Below are 15,654 nucleotides of genomic sequence, written 5' to 3'. Positions count from 1 at the left end.
TATTGACGTAGTACAGAGATTTTGTTATCTTGGTGATACCATTGGAGCACAGGGAGGTGATGGTGCTAATACGATTGCAAGAGTGGATGAAGTGAGGTCAAAGAATTTCTGTTATCACTAATCCGCAAACCATTGCTAATGTCGAATAAAGGGAGATTCTATCAGGCATATGTACGCAATGTGACGACGTATGGTAGTGAAATCTAGCTAAGGAGGGTTGAAGATATGCGTTGCATGGAGAGAAATGATATGAGAATGGTATGATGGAAGAAGCTTAGATCTGACGACTTTGGGAGGAGGGATTAAATCTGGACAGCATAGGGATATGTGTGCAGAAAAGGAGACCTTTATAGTGTGGCCGCGTTGAAAGAACGGGTGAGAATTATTCGGTTAGTAAATGTAGAACAGTTGAGGTAGTGAGGTTTGGTTCAGTTCACAGGGGAAGGCTAAGGAAATGCATAAGAATGGACGTAGGAGAAAGGGGAATCAGTAAAGACATGGCCAGAAACAGACATTAAACTGATGATGATGATGATGATGATGATGATGATGATGATGATGACGACGACGACGACGACGACGACGACGAAGAAGAAGAATTAATTTAATGCTTACCTGGATAATTACCTGTCGGCTCCATCAAAAGTTTGTTTGTGATAACAGCCGCACTCATTGTAGAATTGGCGACGCTCTTTTGTAGCGCCTCCATTTTGACGACCTGTTTTAACGGTAGCATCCTTTTAGGCGTCACTCTTTTGGGATTAACGTGCTTGACGAGATTCACAAAATTTAACAATGGCTTCTCTCGTTTAATCTGTTTAGTCTGTGTGGTTTGTCTTAACAGGGGGTTCGCAACGGGCGTGTTGTTCTTATGAAAGGCCCTGCGACGCTTTAAAAGCTCGCTGATTCGTTGTTTGCGCCGGCTTTCCCGGGCTTTTACGACGCTCAGCTTTTGTAGCAGTAACTTTTGCCAAGGCAGTAAGCGGCCATTTTGCCTGTCGTCCATTTCGTAATCTTTCTCTTTCTGGGAGAGTTTATTTTGATTTTCCAGCTTGTAGCGTTCCTGTTCTAGTTTATCCAACTTGGCCGCGAGTTTCAGGGCCATTTGGCTTTCATTCAACTCAAGACCGATATAGCGGCGAGCTATCATGTCTTCCGTCTCCAGAGTCGACCATCTCAGTTCGTAGAAGAAGATGAAATTCGTTGCGAACCACATGATACATATGATTAACAAGAAGGGATATGAAGGGAGAAGTCGCCCCATGGCTCCTATGCAAACAGATAAAGTATAAAAACTCGACGGTGTCACTGTGGAGGAACCTCCAAATAAAATGATTGGATAACGACGAATAATTTTAATTATACAAAATCTTGGATTAGGACTTTCATTGCTTGGGTTTTGGTAAACATGTAATGTGTATTTCTTTAGTCTTTTTCTCGAAACTTATTAAATATTAATATTATTAGATAATAAATAGTTACAGGTCCTTCTCGAAAGCCTCTTTGGGAATCCACCATAAATGTAGATGATACAATTCGAATTTTTCTGGAATAAAAAAAAAACATTGGGTTAGTCTGAAAAAAAATATATATACATACACATACACATATATATATACATATGCATACACGTGTACACACACACACACACACTATATATATATATATATATATATATATATATATATATATATATATTATGACAGCCCCTTTAAGAAATTCGTTTCTTATCGTTGAGCACTTTCAGTTAAATTAAAAGTCGGTCAATTTAGCTCTTATGCGTAGATCATCGTATAACGATTTGATCACTGTCTGCCTGACGTAATGAACATTTAAATTAAAATGTTTAAAATTCAACGCTATTTCACACGGTTAATAGTAGCCGAATGGATACGGCCTCCGCTAATCGAGCCAGAGATGTCTCGTGTCGCGGGGTTCGAATCGTTCGACTGGTAGTAATCGTGACACCCTGCACTGAAGAATCCCGAAAGGATGAAACACTAGTGTCTGTAGGTATTTAATTATTATAGTAAAAAAAATAATTTTATATATATATATATATATATATATATATATATATATATATATATATATATATATATATATATATATATATATATATATATATATATATATATATATATATATATATATATATATATTTATTTCTACGCTGAGTCGTAGAAATTTCCAGGTTGGTATTTGGGCCGCATTAATTCGCTGGGAGACATGCCCCCCCCCCCAGTCTTCGTTAAAACAGGCATCTAGCAGAAAGTAACTAATGTAAAAACCTGTGGTCTATTGTATGCGCTGTCGTGTGGCAGTCATCTGCACCGACAAAGATTAGCAGTAATTTGATACTAACCTGGAAATTTCTACGACTTGGCGCGGTACATTAAGTCTGTCAGAATCTTGGGAGAATTTTTGACACCCCTAACACAAAACTGAGAATATAACATTAAAAAAAAACTCGTAATTTCTCTTTTTAAAGTGGGTTGTTTATTTTCCTTATGGAATATATTTCCAAAATAAACTATAAAAGTTGTTTAAAAAATAATAGAAATATTATTTTTATTTTTTAAAAGACAGTGTTTACAAAGTGCTTGCGCGCGTTCATGCAGTCATTTTTTCTACCTAATGAAATCAATTGAATTTTACGAATTAAATTTTTTATATTTTTTTTTCATTTTAAAAATCTATCAAAATTTTTCTATTGGTTCAATTTTTATGATATTTTCGGGTTCAATGTGAAATTTTATGCTCTTTCCAATAAATTGAATATAATATTCTAGACAAGCGTTTTTATTTTAAATTCACGCCCCATTTTAAAATGTCTATTAAAATGAAAATAATTAATCTTCTCACCTCAGATTTATACATCACTAATTGAAGATAAAAGTTAAATAAATAAAATAAGCTAATTAAAAACAAAAAAAGGAATAGTTATTTGCATATTTACCCGTAAAGTCCAAAGTTTTAAACCTTTTTGTTTTAAAACCACGTCGATTTTTTTAAGTGAAACCTTATTATCTTGTTATATTGTCCAGAAAATTTCGTACAATTACAACAACTTTTTCTATTTCATTTAATGTTTTTTTAGATGTTAAAAAAATTCACCCCATAAAGAAGAAATAAAATATACTAAATCAAAAACTAATATATTGCTTTGATAGAAGAAAAAAAAATCGAAAATTCGTCGAGTGATTTGCGTTTAATCGGCGAAAACTGAATGTGAAATGTGATCAATTTTTACGTACCGTAACCCATATCGATAAAGTGAAAAAATTGAAAAAAATTTAACTCGTTATTGACTTGAAATATTTAATTAATTACAAAGGGAGATAAGGGAAGATAAATGTTTGTTTCTTCAGATAGTTACTATCGAGATTACTTTTGGAATGTATTTGGTCTAATGTGTTGTTTTTACGTTTTAGAAATAATTATTTATGTCCCTTTGAGGCCTCCGTATTTGACAACTTGAAAACTCGTAGAAACACTGCTTTGCTAATGGCGGATCACAAGTTGCGAAAATGCGGTTTTCTGTGACCCTTGCCTTAAAAATAATACTTTTATTACATGGAATATAAAATATAAATATGGACAATTCTTATAAATGAAGAATGGAAGCACCCATTGTTCTGTATTTTTTTTTATAGATAAGTGATTTTTTGGCATTTATATATGTTTATTAGATTTAGATTAAGTTAAAATTCGTTGAATTTCGTGAAATATTTTTAAATAAAACCGACGAAAAAAAAAAATTGTATTTCGATTAAACATTTCATTATTTTAAATTTTGGTCTTTGTTCATTTTATTGAACAAAAAAATAAGGGTTTGAAATTACATTTTCATATTGTTATAAGCTTCGAAACAGAGAGAGTCTAAATAATCAAATGTTTATTCACTAGTTTGTAATAGCGACTTCTGACACTGCTAGCAGTACATATAGCGCTTAGCCTTTCCAAATGGTCACCCATCTGGTACTGACCATGCTCAACTTCGGTGATCTAGCGAGAACTGGTGTGTTAACGTGATTATGCCGTACATGTATATATATATATATATATATATATATATATATATATATATATATATATATACTAGCAAAAGTACCCGTCGTTGACTGGGTTCAAAAACAGCCTACAGAAAATGGACTCTGATTTATGAAAGTATGATAGGTTATGAAAAGGAAGGGTTGTATAGAGATAACTTCGAATTTGGAAGTATCAAAACCAAAGCAAAATATGATGAAAGTAAAAATAAAATAGATAAACACCATAATTTATTATACCATACCTGTTCACACTGAAACACTTATCACAATATTCTGTAGATCTTATTAAAAAACCTTGTTAAACTTTGTGACATATTTCCATTCTACGAATGTCAGGTGCAAACGAACACCCAATAATTTTATTATACCATATTTCTTCAAACTGAAACATAATTATCAAAGTATACTTACGCAGATAGATATGAAAAGTCTTTATTAAAGTTTGTGCCTATTTCCATTCTATGGAGCCCAGGCGTGAACGCAGACTCCCACAATTTTATTATACCATCCTTATTTAAGTTAAAACATACTTATCAAAGTATTCTTATGTACATCTATATCAAAACCACTTGTAAACGTTTTTTTGTTTTGTTTTTTTTTTTACATTTTTTATTTCCATACTTTGTGGACCAGGCGCGTACGCAGACCCCACAATTTTTAATGAATCATCATTATGCCCAGATCAAACATACCCATTCCCGTGTCTCGATACATCTATTATTATATGTGATCAATTTTCAACCATATAGGAGCCTATTCGTGACCAGACACATACACAGACATTCAGCTTTTTATTATAGAAGATATATTTATATTATAGAAGATATATATATATATATATATATATATATATATATATATATATAAGCGAGATAAGAATTTAAAATTGAACCACGAAACTTTTAAACACAGAATATATATATATATATATATATATATATATATATATATATATATATATAGAGAGAGAGAGAGAGAGAGAGAGAGAGAAGTATTTTTTCTCAAATAAAACCTAATACAGTGACTAAGTGTATGATTTACATTTGTTTGCCTTGGTTTGAGACAGTAAGTGAGAAATTCCCCAAACAAATCAGTTTAACAGTTGAAAATTCCTATTTTGCTTCAAATGTGTGTGTTATGTTCTCTACAAAACGTTATTGTGTCCTTTTGGAAAGACGTTCTACACTGCACCATATTAATAAGATGATTTATCAATTCAAATGTGGTTGCTGTGCCGACTATGTGGGCAGAACGACAATAAGATTGGACAGTTTAATCTAACAACACGTGCCTAGTAAAATCAAGAATGGAGCCTACCAACCAACAGACGTTCTAAACAATATTTACAGTTCTTCGGCAGGAGTAGTTGAGAACAGAAATCACAAAATCCCTTGGGATATAGACGTACGAACAGATACATCCACCCAAACGAGAAGATCGGATGTCCCAATAGTTAACAAGAAGGATAAGTCCCGCCTTATTGTAGATTTCGCAGTTCCAACAGACTACAGGGTGAGTATCAAGGAGACAGAGAAGCGGGACAAATACACGGAACTTGCCAGAGAGTTGAAAGAGATATGAAAGATGAAGAAAATCACGATAATACCAATAATAGGAACAATAATAGGAAAGTGACGATAACAAGGAAATAATAGGAAAGTGACGATAACAAGGAAATAATAAGAACAATCCCTAAAACCTTGAAAAAAAGAATAGGAGAGATTAGAATCAGAGAAATGGCTCAAAAGTTACAAAGATAACAATAACGAAAACGGTTGAAATATCATGGAAACCCCTCGAATGCAAGAACTAATACACATGAGCTACCAACGCTAAACGGACACATAAAAACTACAACAGAACTGCAAAGCAAAAACATAAAGAAACCCCACATGGAACGAAGGAAATTGAAACCGCATAACTCTCCCCTAAATAGTGTCGATATCAACTGGCACCACACAAAATAGTCGTAAAGAGTCATGGAGAACGGAAAGACCCAGCACTAACCAGACCTCGATTGGATAAGTGCGAAATTCCAAATTCCAGTGAAGTCATTACCAGCGAGAAATCAATGGTAAATGGCTGTTGCGATAACGGAAATTAATTTGCAAAATTTATCAAAAGGAGTGGACAGTACTGAAAATCTGGGGAGACTTCAGGGAACATCACAGGTGGTTTTCAGAAATAATTTTTTGATGATGACCTGTGTGAAAACTGAATAATAAGCAATAGTAGCAGTGCTAGACGCTTTATTCACCGTAACATGAAATCTTACAAAGTTAGTCGTGTTTCACGCGCACCGTTTCGTAGTTAATTGTAGCCGTGGTTACGTACTTCATAACAACTTTAACCAAGACAACTAACAAACGACACCGATCATTATAGGAACAAAGTTAAAGCGACATAGTGCAAATTATTCGTAATAATTAATTCCTATTTAAATAAGTAATTGTACGGGTGACAAGCGGAGTCGATATTTGTAATATTAACTTTGTAATAATAAATTTTATTATCAAATGACAATGAAATGTTGATCGCTCCAAGTAATTATAAGTATGGTATCCTTTTGGTGAACGGTTAATCACCACAATGCCACATTTACTCTATAAGTTTTCTCGGAAATTAATGGGTTGATCTGCCGGAAAGTTTTATGGACCTTTTCTATGATGAGGTGCAGCGAACTAAGTATCATGGTATCCGTTTGATGCACAGTTAGGAAATAATAAAGATAAGTATTTAATTTCCTCTTTTTCTCGGTAACTACTTGGCCGATGTAGCTGCAATTTTGTATGGATTTTTGTTATGATGAGGTGCAGCGAACTAAGAGCTATGGTATCCGTCCGATGCAGAGTTAGGGATTAATAGAGATAGGTATTTAAGTTCTACTTTTTCTCGGAAACTATTGGGTCGATTTGGCTGAAACTTTGTATGGGCCGTTGTTATGAAGTGAACTAAGTATTATGGGTTCTGTTCGAAGCACAGTTAGGGATTAATAGGGATTAGTGTTTAACTGAATATAAATTCAACTATGTTCAGCCATTAGATTGGCGAAAAGCACTCAGTCAACGGGCTATAACTTTTTCTCCGTTTTTAGCTGGCTAAAAAGTCTAATTATAATAATAACGAACGGCTGCATTTTGAGCGTACAGATAAATGATACAAATATAAACCCGCAACAGCACTCGAAAACGAGAACCACAAAATCCTATGGGACATGGACATACAGACGGACAAACCCATCCAAGCAAGAAAACCAGATATCGTAATAATTAACAAGAAAGAGAAATCCTGTCAAATCGTAGTCTTTGCTGTCCCAGCTGACCACAAGGTGAGTATGAAGGAAAAGGAGAAACGAAGCAATTACACAGAACTAACCAGAGAGTTAAAAGGGATTTGGATGATGAAGAAAATCACAATAGTACCGATAATAATAGGAGCACTAGGAACAATCCCAAAAAGCCTGGAAAAAAGAATGGCAGAAATTGGAATCAGAGGAATAGCTGCAAAAATACAACGCCTAACGATAATGAAAACGGCTGAAATATGAAGGAAACCCCTTGAATGCGGAGAATAACACAAGACAATATAACGAAGAAGCGTTACAGGGAATGAAGAACACCGAAGCTTCAGATCTACATGTTCTACAGGGCCTCCCCCCATCATGCATCCCTCCATTGTTTCACCACCGCTCCCCCCCCCCAAAAAAAAAGTGATAACAAAGAGCCGAGAAGGGTCAAGGAGGATGGAAAAACTGAGGAGGGAGCACTGGCCAGACCTCCGCTGGACAAGTGCGAAGAGAACTGGGATCTTGTGGAGGCTTAGTGCACCTCAAATTCAAGTGTAAACCAATGGCCACTGCCAGCGAGAAATCAATGGTAAGAGGCTGTTGCAATGATGCAAATTTATTTGCAAATGCTATCGAAGGAGGGGGAGAGAGCTGGACGTCTGGGGAGACTTGTTGTCACTCAGCTTCCAGAGAACACCACAGGTCTCCAATCAGATCGTTTGCTGACTCGTGTGAAAGCTCCAGGTGAGCCAATTATAATAATAATAATAATAATAAGAAGAAGAAGAAGAAGAAGAAGAAGAAGAAGAAGAAGAAGAAGAAGAAGAATGTGCCTATTGCGATAAGATCCCTGGAGAGTGTAACAAAAGTATTTGACAAGTGAATTGAGAAAATGGGGCTCCATCACAATGTGGGATTACTTAAAAAAAAAAAACTGCCTTGTTGGGAACCGCCAGCTGGAAGACTGAGAAAAGAAGATGCTGATAGCCTATGTTCATTTGTTATGATCCGCCTATCAGTATAAAATGGACAATACCAACAACCAGACACAAAATGTGAGTAATAATAATAATAATAATAATAATAATAATAATAATAATAATAATAATGTTTAACCAAGACAACAAGCAAAATCGATAATTAAAGAAGCCTAGTTAAAGCGGCAGCTCGCGCATGGTGGAAAACTAATTATTCGTAGTAATTGATTCCTGTCTAAATAAGTAATTGCGCGTGTGTAAACATTGGATCAATGTTTAACTTTTGTTTTACTTTCGAATGACAATTAAATGCTGGTTGCTTCTATTGCCATTTTGAACTGTTATACAAACAAACGTCTGGAAACGTTTGTTTTTTTTATTTTAGTTTATTTCCATAATGATTGGTAGATGAAACAATGTACTTTAAGCAAGATTCTGTCACAGACAAAGTGTGTAAACACATCACTACGCATAGCCTCGACGCATCCATCCGATTAAAATGAGAAAAATGATAAAAATTAATTAGCCAATGGGAGTGGGGCCCGAGAAAAATATATTTAACAACCAACGTGTCTGTGGGTTTGGTTTTGGTTTGGTTTTGGTTTGGTTTTGGTTTGGTTGTTTTTGTTTTACGGCACACCAACCCTTTTTAGGTTATTTAATGTCGAATCCAGTGATTTTGAAGAACAATTTTTTAATAGAATATATTTGTTTGTTTGTTTTCGAGTCGTTATCTATTTAATCCATAGTTGGGATCCTAACAGGTACTATCACTCCGGGTCAGAGTGGACCTAGGAGCAATGGCAAATAAAAGAGGGCTCCACACTCCGCAAAGCCCACAAACTGGGGCCTTACTATCGGATATAGTTTAAGGTCATATCCAAGACCGTGTCTGTGGGAGCCGCCTAAAAAGAGATAAAAGCCCAGGACTTTTGTAAACGAGAGTGAAGAGAGCCAGACATCAAAGCAATAACATGCAGGTGCAGTCATGCGAGAAGTCAACCCGCTTCCGCTGTTAAAGCCAGCAAACACTCCTCTTTATGACCGCTACTCGACTAACAAAATGAAACAAGGAATAGTTCTCTTTACGAACATTCTCCTTCTTTTTCTTCGTTCATTCTAACGCGTAACTTTGTATTATTTAAAAGTTCATGAAAAATATTTTTTTTGAACACACACATTCAATCTAGTCTTTTGTTTGATGATAAAAGTTATTCGAACTTTAAATGCTCATAGTTGTTTCTGTTAAATGGAGTTCTATCTTTTCTTATGCTGTGATACACACAAACCAAGCTATAGTTCACAAGGCGACCTTCTGAAGCACGCTAACATTGCAATGCAAGTTTCTTAATCCACTTATTAAACCCTTTTATCACACTCCCCGGGACTCCCATCACAACAGGTACAACTTCTGCCTTCTTCAACTTCCACAATCGTTTTATCTATCTTTTCGAGTCTTAGCACCTTTTGACCTTTTCCCTTTCTTCTTCCTTCACATTTGCCTGTTTCCCACCTGACTACAACTGGATGTCTTCAAGTCCAACATAAACAAATTCCTGATGAATCGCCCCCTTAAGTAAGACACTTTATCAAATCTCCAATACTAACGGTTACTACGATACTATCCCATTGATTACTGTACACACAATAACCTTTATCCCCGAGTGGCTTCCGGGCTTGGATAAATGGTGACCTCTATGTAAAAAACAAAACAAAACAAAAAACCCCAAAACATGACTGTTAGTGGAAAAAAATGCTCTGATGAAATAGGAAATGACATCTCTACTATTATATAAAAGGGATTTTGTGCATTTGTTTATGGCTATATGTATGCGTGCGCGCGTGCACGCGCGTGTATGTATGCATGCGTGTGTGTGTGTGTGTGTGTGTGTGTGTGTGTGTGTGTGTGTGTGTATGTGTGTTTATCTTTAAGTTGTTTTATTCGGACTTGAAATTCGATTTTTTTTCAGCATTTGTCACAATACTTTTTTTAACACGCAAATATATATGCATCTCTTTTTAATGATTAACTGGTCTTTTTCAGACATAATCAAAATTTAAAACGTACACTGAAAAACTAATTATGATAAATCTTTTTTTAAAGAAACATTGTCGTGTATTTTTTTTTCTTTTTCGCCTATTTTTGCCTTTGCTTAAAATTAGCTATTAGCGTAGTAACCATCGGCTTGCTCACCGAGGAATTGATATCTAAAAGAAAAATTATAAAACATGAAAATGACATACGAATTCCGAGTGGTCACAAAACAAAAGACAACACCATAAAATACGCGTGGGTTGTGGGAACATGATGAGAATTAGAAGCGAACTGGATGTTAACGTATCCACCATGAGAGACAAAATGAAAAATCGTCTTTTGCACATGGCTCCACGCATCGCTTCCGCTTGAGAAGAAAAAAAATAAGATAACCACAAAATAGTTATCGACCAATGGCAGAGCTCCGCGCCTAAAATAAACACCTCAAATATCACAGTCACTGGGAGCCGGTTTGTTACTATAAACGAGGGATTTTAGGGAACCAGAGGAGAGAGGAGGAAAAAGAAGATGAAGACGCCGGGCTGCTAGCTGCTGATGAAAGAAGTCACCCGCTTTCCAGTTACAAGCTAGGACACGCATCACCGACAGCAGGATGACCGGCCTACCCCTACCACATCCATCATCCAAAAGATAAGTTACGTTTACGAACATTCATTCCTTGTCAATTTATACATACCTACAAACATTTTACGAACCTTCATTCCTTGTCAATTCATACATACCTACAAACAGTTTACGAACCTTCATTCCTTGTCAATTCATACATACCTACAAACAGTTTACGAACATTCATTCCTTGTCAATTCATACATACCTACAAACAGTTTACGAACCTTCATTCCTTATCAATTCATACATACCTACAAACGTTTTAAGAACATTCATTCCTTGTTAAATCGTACATACCTGCAAACATTCTACGAACATTTCACCGTAATACAAACTGTCAAATATCTCCATCGGACAATCCATTCTTCCTTAAATCACATTCCATTCTACGAACACTTTGCCTCTTCTAATACAAACTGTTAGTAGTAAATAAAATCGGTTCTCAACCTTCAATATTCGTCTGTCTTTAATTATATAGAGTCAGAATCTACACACTTCCAACGTTATTCATTTCATGTATTCTTTGTTGTGATCTCTATGGCGTCCTTCCTACCCCTAATCCTTTTATAAAAACTGAGGCCATAAGGTAGAGGGCAATAAGTGTCTGAATTTAATTTCTAACACAAATTCGCTATTTGAAGAAACAGAAAGAACTTTTTTTTTCGCATTCATTGATTCTAGTTATCATTTTAAATTTTCCATTTGAAAGAAACAGTAGAATTTAACACGATAACTTTCTGTTAATTTGTTCGTGTGAATTAGGATAAATGTTTTGAATATAATACTTTTCTTAGTCGGAATAAGTATTTCCTGAAAAAAAAAAAGAAATTTAATAAAATCAAATAGATTCATGCCAATAAAACAAGGGGAACTTCCCCTGTGTTATTGGCATGAATCTATTTGAACAAACAAACAAACAAACAAACAAAAAATAAAATCGGCTAGTTCACATAAAATATTATTGTCACAGACAGATTGCTATTTGAGTCTGACATTAAAAATCTGATAAGAAAACTTTATATATGCTCTTCGGCGACTGATAGTATTTAGACGGTTTGAGTTTCAATCTCAGTTTTAAAAGTTGCGATACCGTAAAACAGCCTGTGGATGATCACACACACGCGCGAGCGCGCACGCACACACACACACACACACACATACACACACACACACACACACACATATATATATATTTAGACTTAGAAGTTATAACTCATTAACTTATTAACTTAGAATGGATGCTTTATGCCAAACCTCTAAAGTAAATGTGGTATTGTAGTGACTAATCCCTATTAATTCCTAGCTGTGCATAGAACGAATACCATGATACTTAGTTTGCTGCACCTTATAGCAAAGGTTAACATAAAATATCAGCCAGTTCGGCCGAGTAGTTTTCGAGAAAACTTCTAGAGTAAATATGATATTGTGTTGACTAATCCCTATTACTTGCTATGAATTTCTAACTGTGCCTCGAACGGATGCCATAATACTTAGTTCGCTTCACCGTATCATAATAAAGGACTATGCAAGACCTCAGGCGGATTTGCTCTGTAGTTTCCAAGAAAAGTGGAACGGACAGACGGGCAAACAGGCAGACTAAGAGAAATAAAATACACGTTGCTGGTGATTTTATTTAAATGAGAAACTTCCATTATGTTGGGGATAGAATTTTTTTTAAATTCAAGTTATCTTCTTTTTCTTTTCGCTTATCACACAAGCACACATAATGTCGCAATGATTATGGCGATAGCTAGTAAATGACAACAGTGGCCGTTAATTACGTATATAAAAGCAACTGGTCACTTAATGAGACCGTAGCGAATAAAAGACGAACTGCATGATAAGCGCTATTTCACTAATAGCTTCACCGTTATTAAAAAACGACCATTAAGACTTAAACAGTGGGAAAGCATATTTGCACACCACAGAAACTATGTTAACTAGCATAATTACAATGCTGGCAATAATCTATCTATCTGTCTATCTATCTACCTACCTACCTACCTACCTACCTACCTACCTACTTATCTGTCTATCTATCTATGCCCAGAGGCCACTCAAGGATAAGGTTTAAAAAGTGTACAGTAGTAAAATTGGACAATATGGTAATCGTTAGTAATGGAAATTCGGTAAATTTGTTAACTTAAGTGGAACGGCTCATCAAGAACTTATTTACGTTGCACTTGAAGACGACCATATTGTAGTCAGCTGAAAAGCAGGAAAACGGAAGACAATTCCACAAGCGTGCACTTCTAAGAAAGAAGCTTTGTTCATGGAATCTGCGTTTATGTTTAGGCACAGATAAAGAGTGGGGGAATTATTGATAGTGTTTACAGCTAGACGAGTGTTTCTTGTGAAAGTTTGGCGAGGACGGGACCATAGATTGGAACTCAGTCGAGACACGTGCTCGTATTCAACTTCCCAACTCTTATTGGCGCCCATATTATGCATTTTTTTCCAATCGCATTGGATCTTTACTTTAAGTTGATGTATAAAGTAAACAAGATCTAAACCGAAAACCTTATGAACGTCATCAAGGCGTGCTACGCATGATATTAATCTCGCCACTGCTAGGATATCTAGAAAAAGTACTCTTTTCTCTTTAGATCACGGAGAGGCTTAAAAAAATAATGTTAGTTTTTGTAAACAATTCCTTAAAACCAAAAAACTTACCGAATATTTTGGATAAAATTGTTTTACAAATGAGACAGAGCCACAAAAAAAAAATAAATAAATAAAAAACGCTACGGAAATAGCACAAAAGAATCGCTAAAAATACATCAAGACCTTCTATTGCAAAACAACTCGAAGAATGAGTCAACCAATATTTTCACTCAGGACTACATATTAGGTTGAAAAAACAGTTCTGGCGGAATTTTTCATTTTAATTTCAAATGACGTATTCTCAAATAAGTTTTCGTTATAATACCTTTACTTTATAAATCATTTTAAAGAGCATTTTTCGCTAACGTTAAATACAAGATGGGGAAAAAAGACAATTTGCACAATTTTCTTATTTCAATTCAAGCTAGGCCAGAAAACAGCTCGCGATATCAACGAAGCGTTTGGTCCAGAAACCGCTACTAAAAGCACAGCACAATAATTGTTTAAGAAATTTCGTGGCGGCGACGAGAGTTGTGAAGATGATGAGCGTTATGGTTGGCCATCGGATGTTGACAACAATAAATTAAGAGCGTTAGTCGAAGCCAATTTACACACAACTGTTTGAGAACCTACTTCTGAATTAGACATAACGTATATGATGATTTCCAACCACTTAAGAGAGATTGGAAAGACAAAAAATTTGATAAATGGGTGCCTCATGAATTGAACGACAACCAAAAGAAACGTCATTATGAAGTGTCATCGCCCCTTTTTCTACACAACAAGAACAGCCCGTTTCTTGACCGGGTAGTGACTTGCAATCAGAAGTGATTTCATTATGACAACTGGCGACGCTCAGTTCAGTAGTTAGATGCCGACGAAGCTCCACGACACTTCCCGAAGCCAAAGTTGCACTAAAAAGAAGGTCATACGGACTGTTTGGTGATCTGCAACCGGTCTCATCCATTACAGGTTTTTTTAATGCGGGCAAAACCATAATGGCGGAAAAGTACTGTCAAAAAATGAATGAAATGCATCAAAAACTTCGACAACAACACCCAGCATTAGTCTACAGAAAACGCCCAATTCTTCTCCACAACAATGCCTGACCGCACGTTGCTAAATCGACCCTGCAGAAGTTGAACAAATTGGGCTACGAAACACTGCCTCATACTCTCCATACCTCTCACCTACCGACTACCACTTTTTCAAGCATCTCGAAAACTTTCTGCGTGAGAAATGCTTCAAACCCCTAAGCGATATTCAAAACGCCTTCAGCGACTTCATCGTCAGGAAAATGCAAGATTTTTTACGTTACTGGCATAAAAATACACTTGTTTAGCGTTGGCAAAAGGGTGTTGATTTTGATGGTGCTTATTTCAATCAATAATTTTTCTTGTTTGAGCCGAGATATGATGATCTGAATTTAAACGTTAGAAACCGCAAAAACTTTCCTGCCAACCTGATGATTAAGTAACGCTCTATAGACTGGCTAAAAGAGGGTTGCTCCACTGTGTACACGATCAAGGCTCGATCACCAATGCTTTAAGAAGATCAGTACTGACGAGAACCAGTGTGTGAACGCGAATATACGGCATAATCGCGTTGACACACCGGTTCTCGTCAGATCGCCGTAGTTAAGCAACGTTGTGCCTGGTTAGTACCAGATGGGTGACCATTTGGGAATTCTGGGCACTGTATGCGCTCTACGCATATCTCGGCATTTGTTTCCAGTCGTCCCGAACATACACTTCACTTGCCACTGGTATTTAACAATATTGACTCAGGAGAAGTGTGGTTTGAGATTGCGCAACTCTTGCCACAAAAATTTCACGCGAAGGTACCCCTACGGTGGTTATCCATAGTCTGTCAAAGGGGCTTTTTTTAGGAAATCAGTGCTCTCAGCGATGACAATAAGTGCAGATTTTGCCACACAGAATCAGAGAGTCTGACCCACCTGTCATCTAATTGTAAGGTTCTGCCGAGAGACGGCTCCCATATAATTCAACACAATGGAGCGTGCAAATATTCCCACTGGATCATTTGTAACAAGTTGCATACCGAATT

General features: G+C 36.0%; 1 protein-coding gene and 1 pseudogene across 2 annotated transcripts in view; one reads left to right on the top strand and one right to left on the bottom strand.

The window, feature by feature from the left end:
- LOC145263762 (polypeptide N-acetylgalactosaminyltransferase 5-like) overlaps positions 1–15,654 on the bottom strand; it is a 231,481-nt gene that overhangs the window by 121,000 nt on the left and 94,827 nt on the right. For both annotated transcript variants that reach the window (XM_080120794.1, XM_080120793.1), the window contains one exon: positions 616–1,546. In XM_080120794.1, the coding sequence (XP_079976920.1) occupies positions 616–1,264 (649 nt within the window). In that variant the 5' untranslated portion in view covers positions 1,265–1,546. The remainder of the gene's footprint in view (positions 1–615; positions 1,547–15,654) is intronic.
- Positions 15,175–15,291, top strand: LOC145263961 (5S ribosomal RNA; annotated as a pseudogene).

The sequence above is a fragment of the Euprymna scolopes genome, chromosome 39 (assembly GCF_053919585.1).
Source record: "Euprymna scolopes isolate OS-2025 chromosome 39, ASM5391958v1, whole genome shotgun sequence".
Taxonomy (NCBI): domain Eukaryota; kingdom Metazoa; phylum Mollusca; class Cephalopoda; order Sepiida; family Sepiolidae; genus Euprymna; species Euprymna scolopes.
This window is presented reverse-complemented; position numbering and strand designations above follow the sequence as displayed.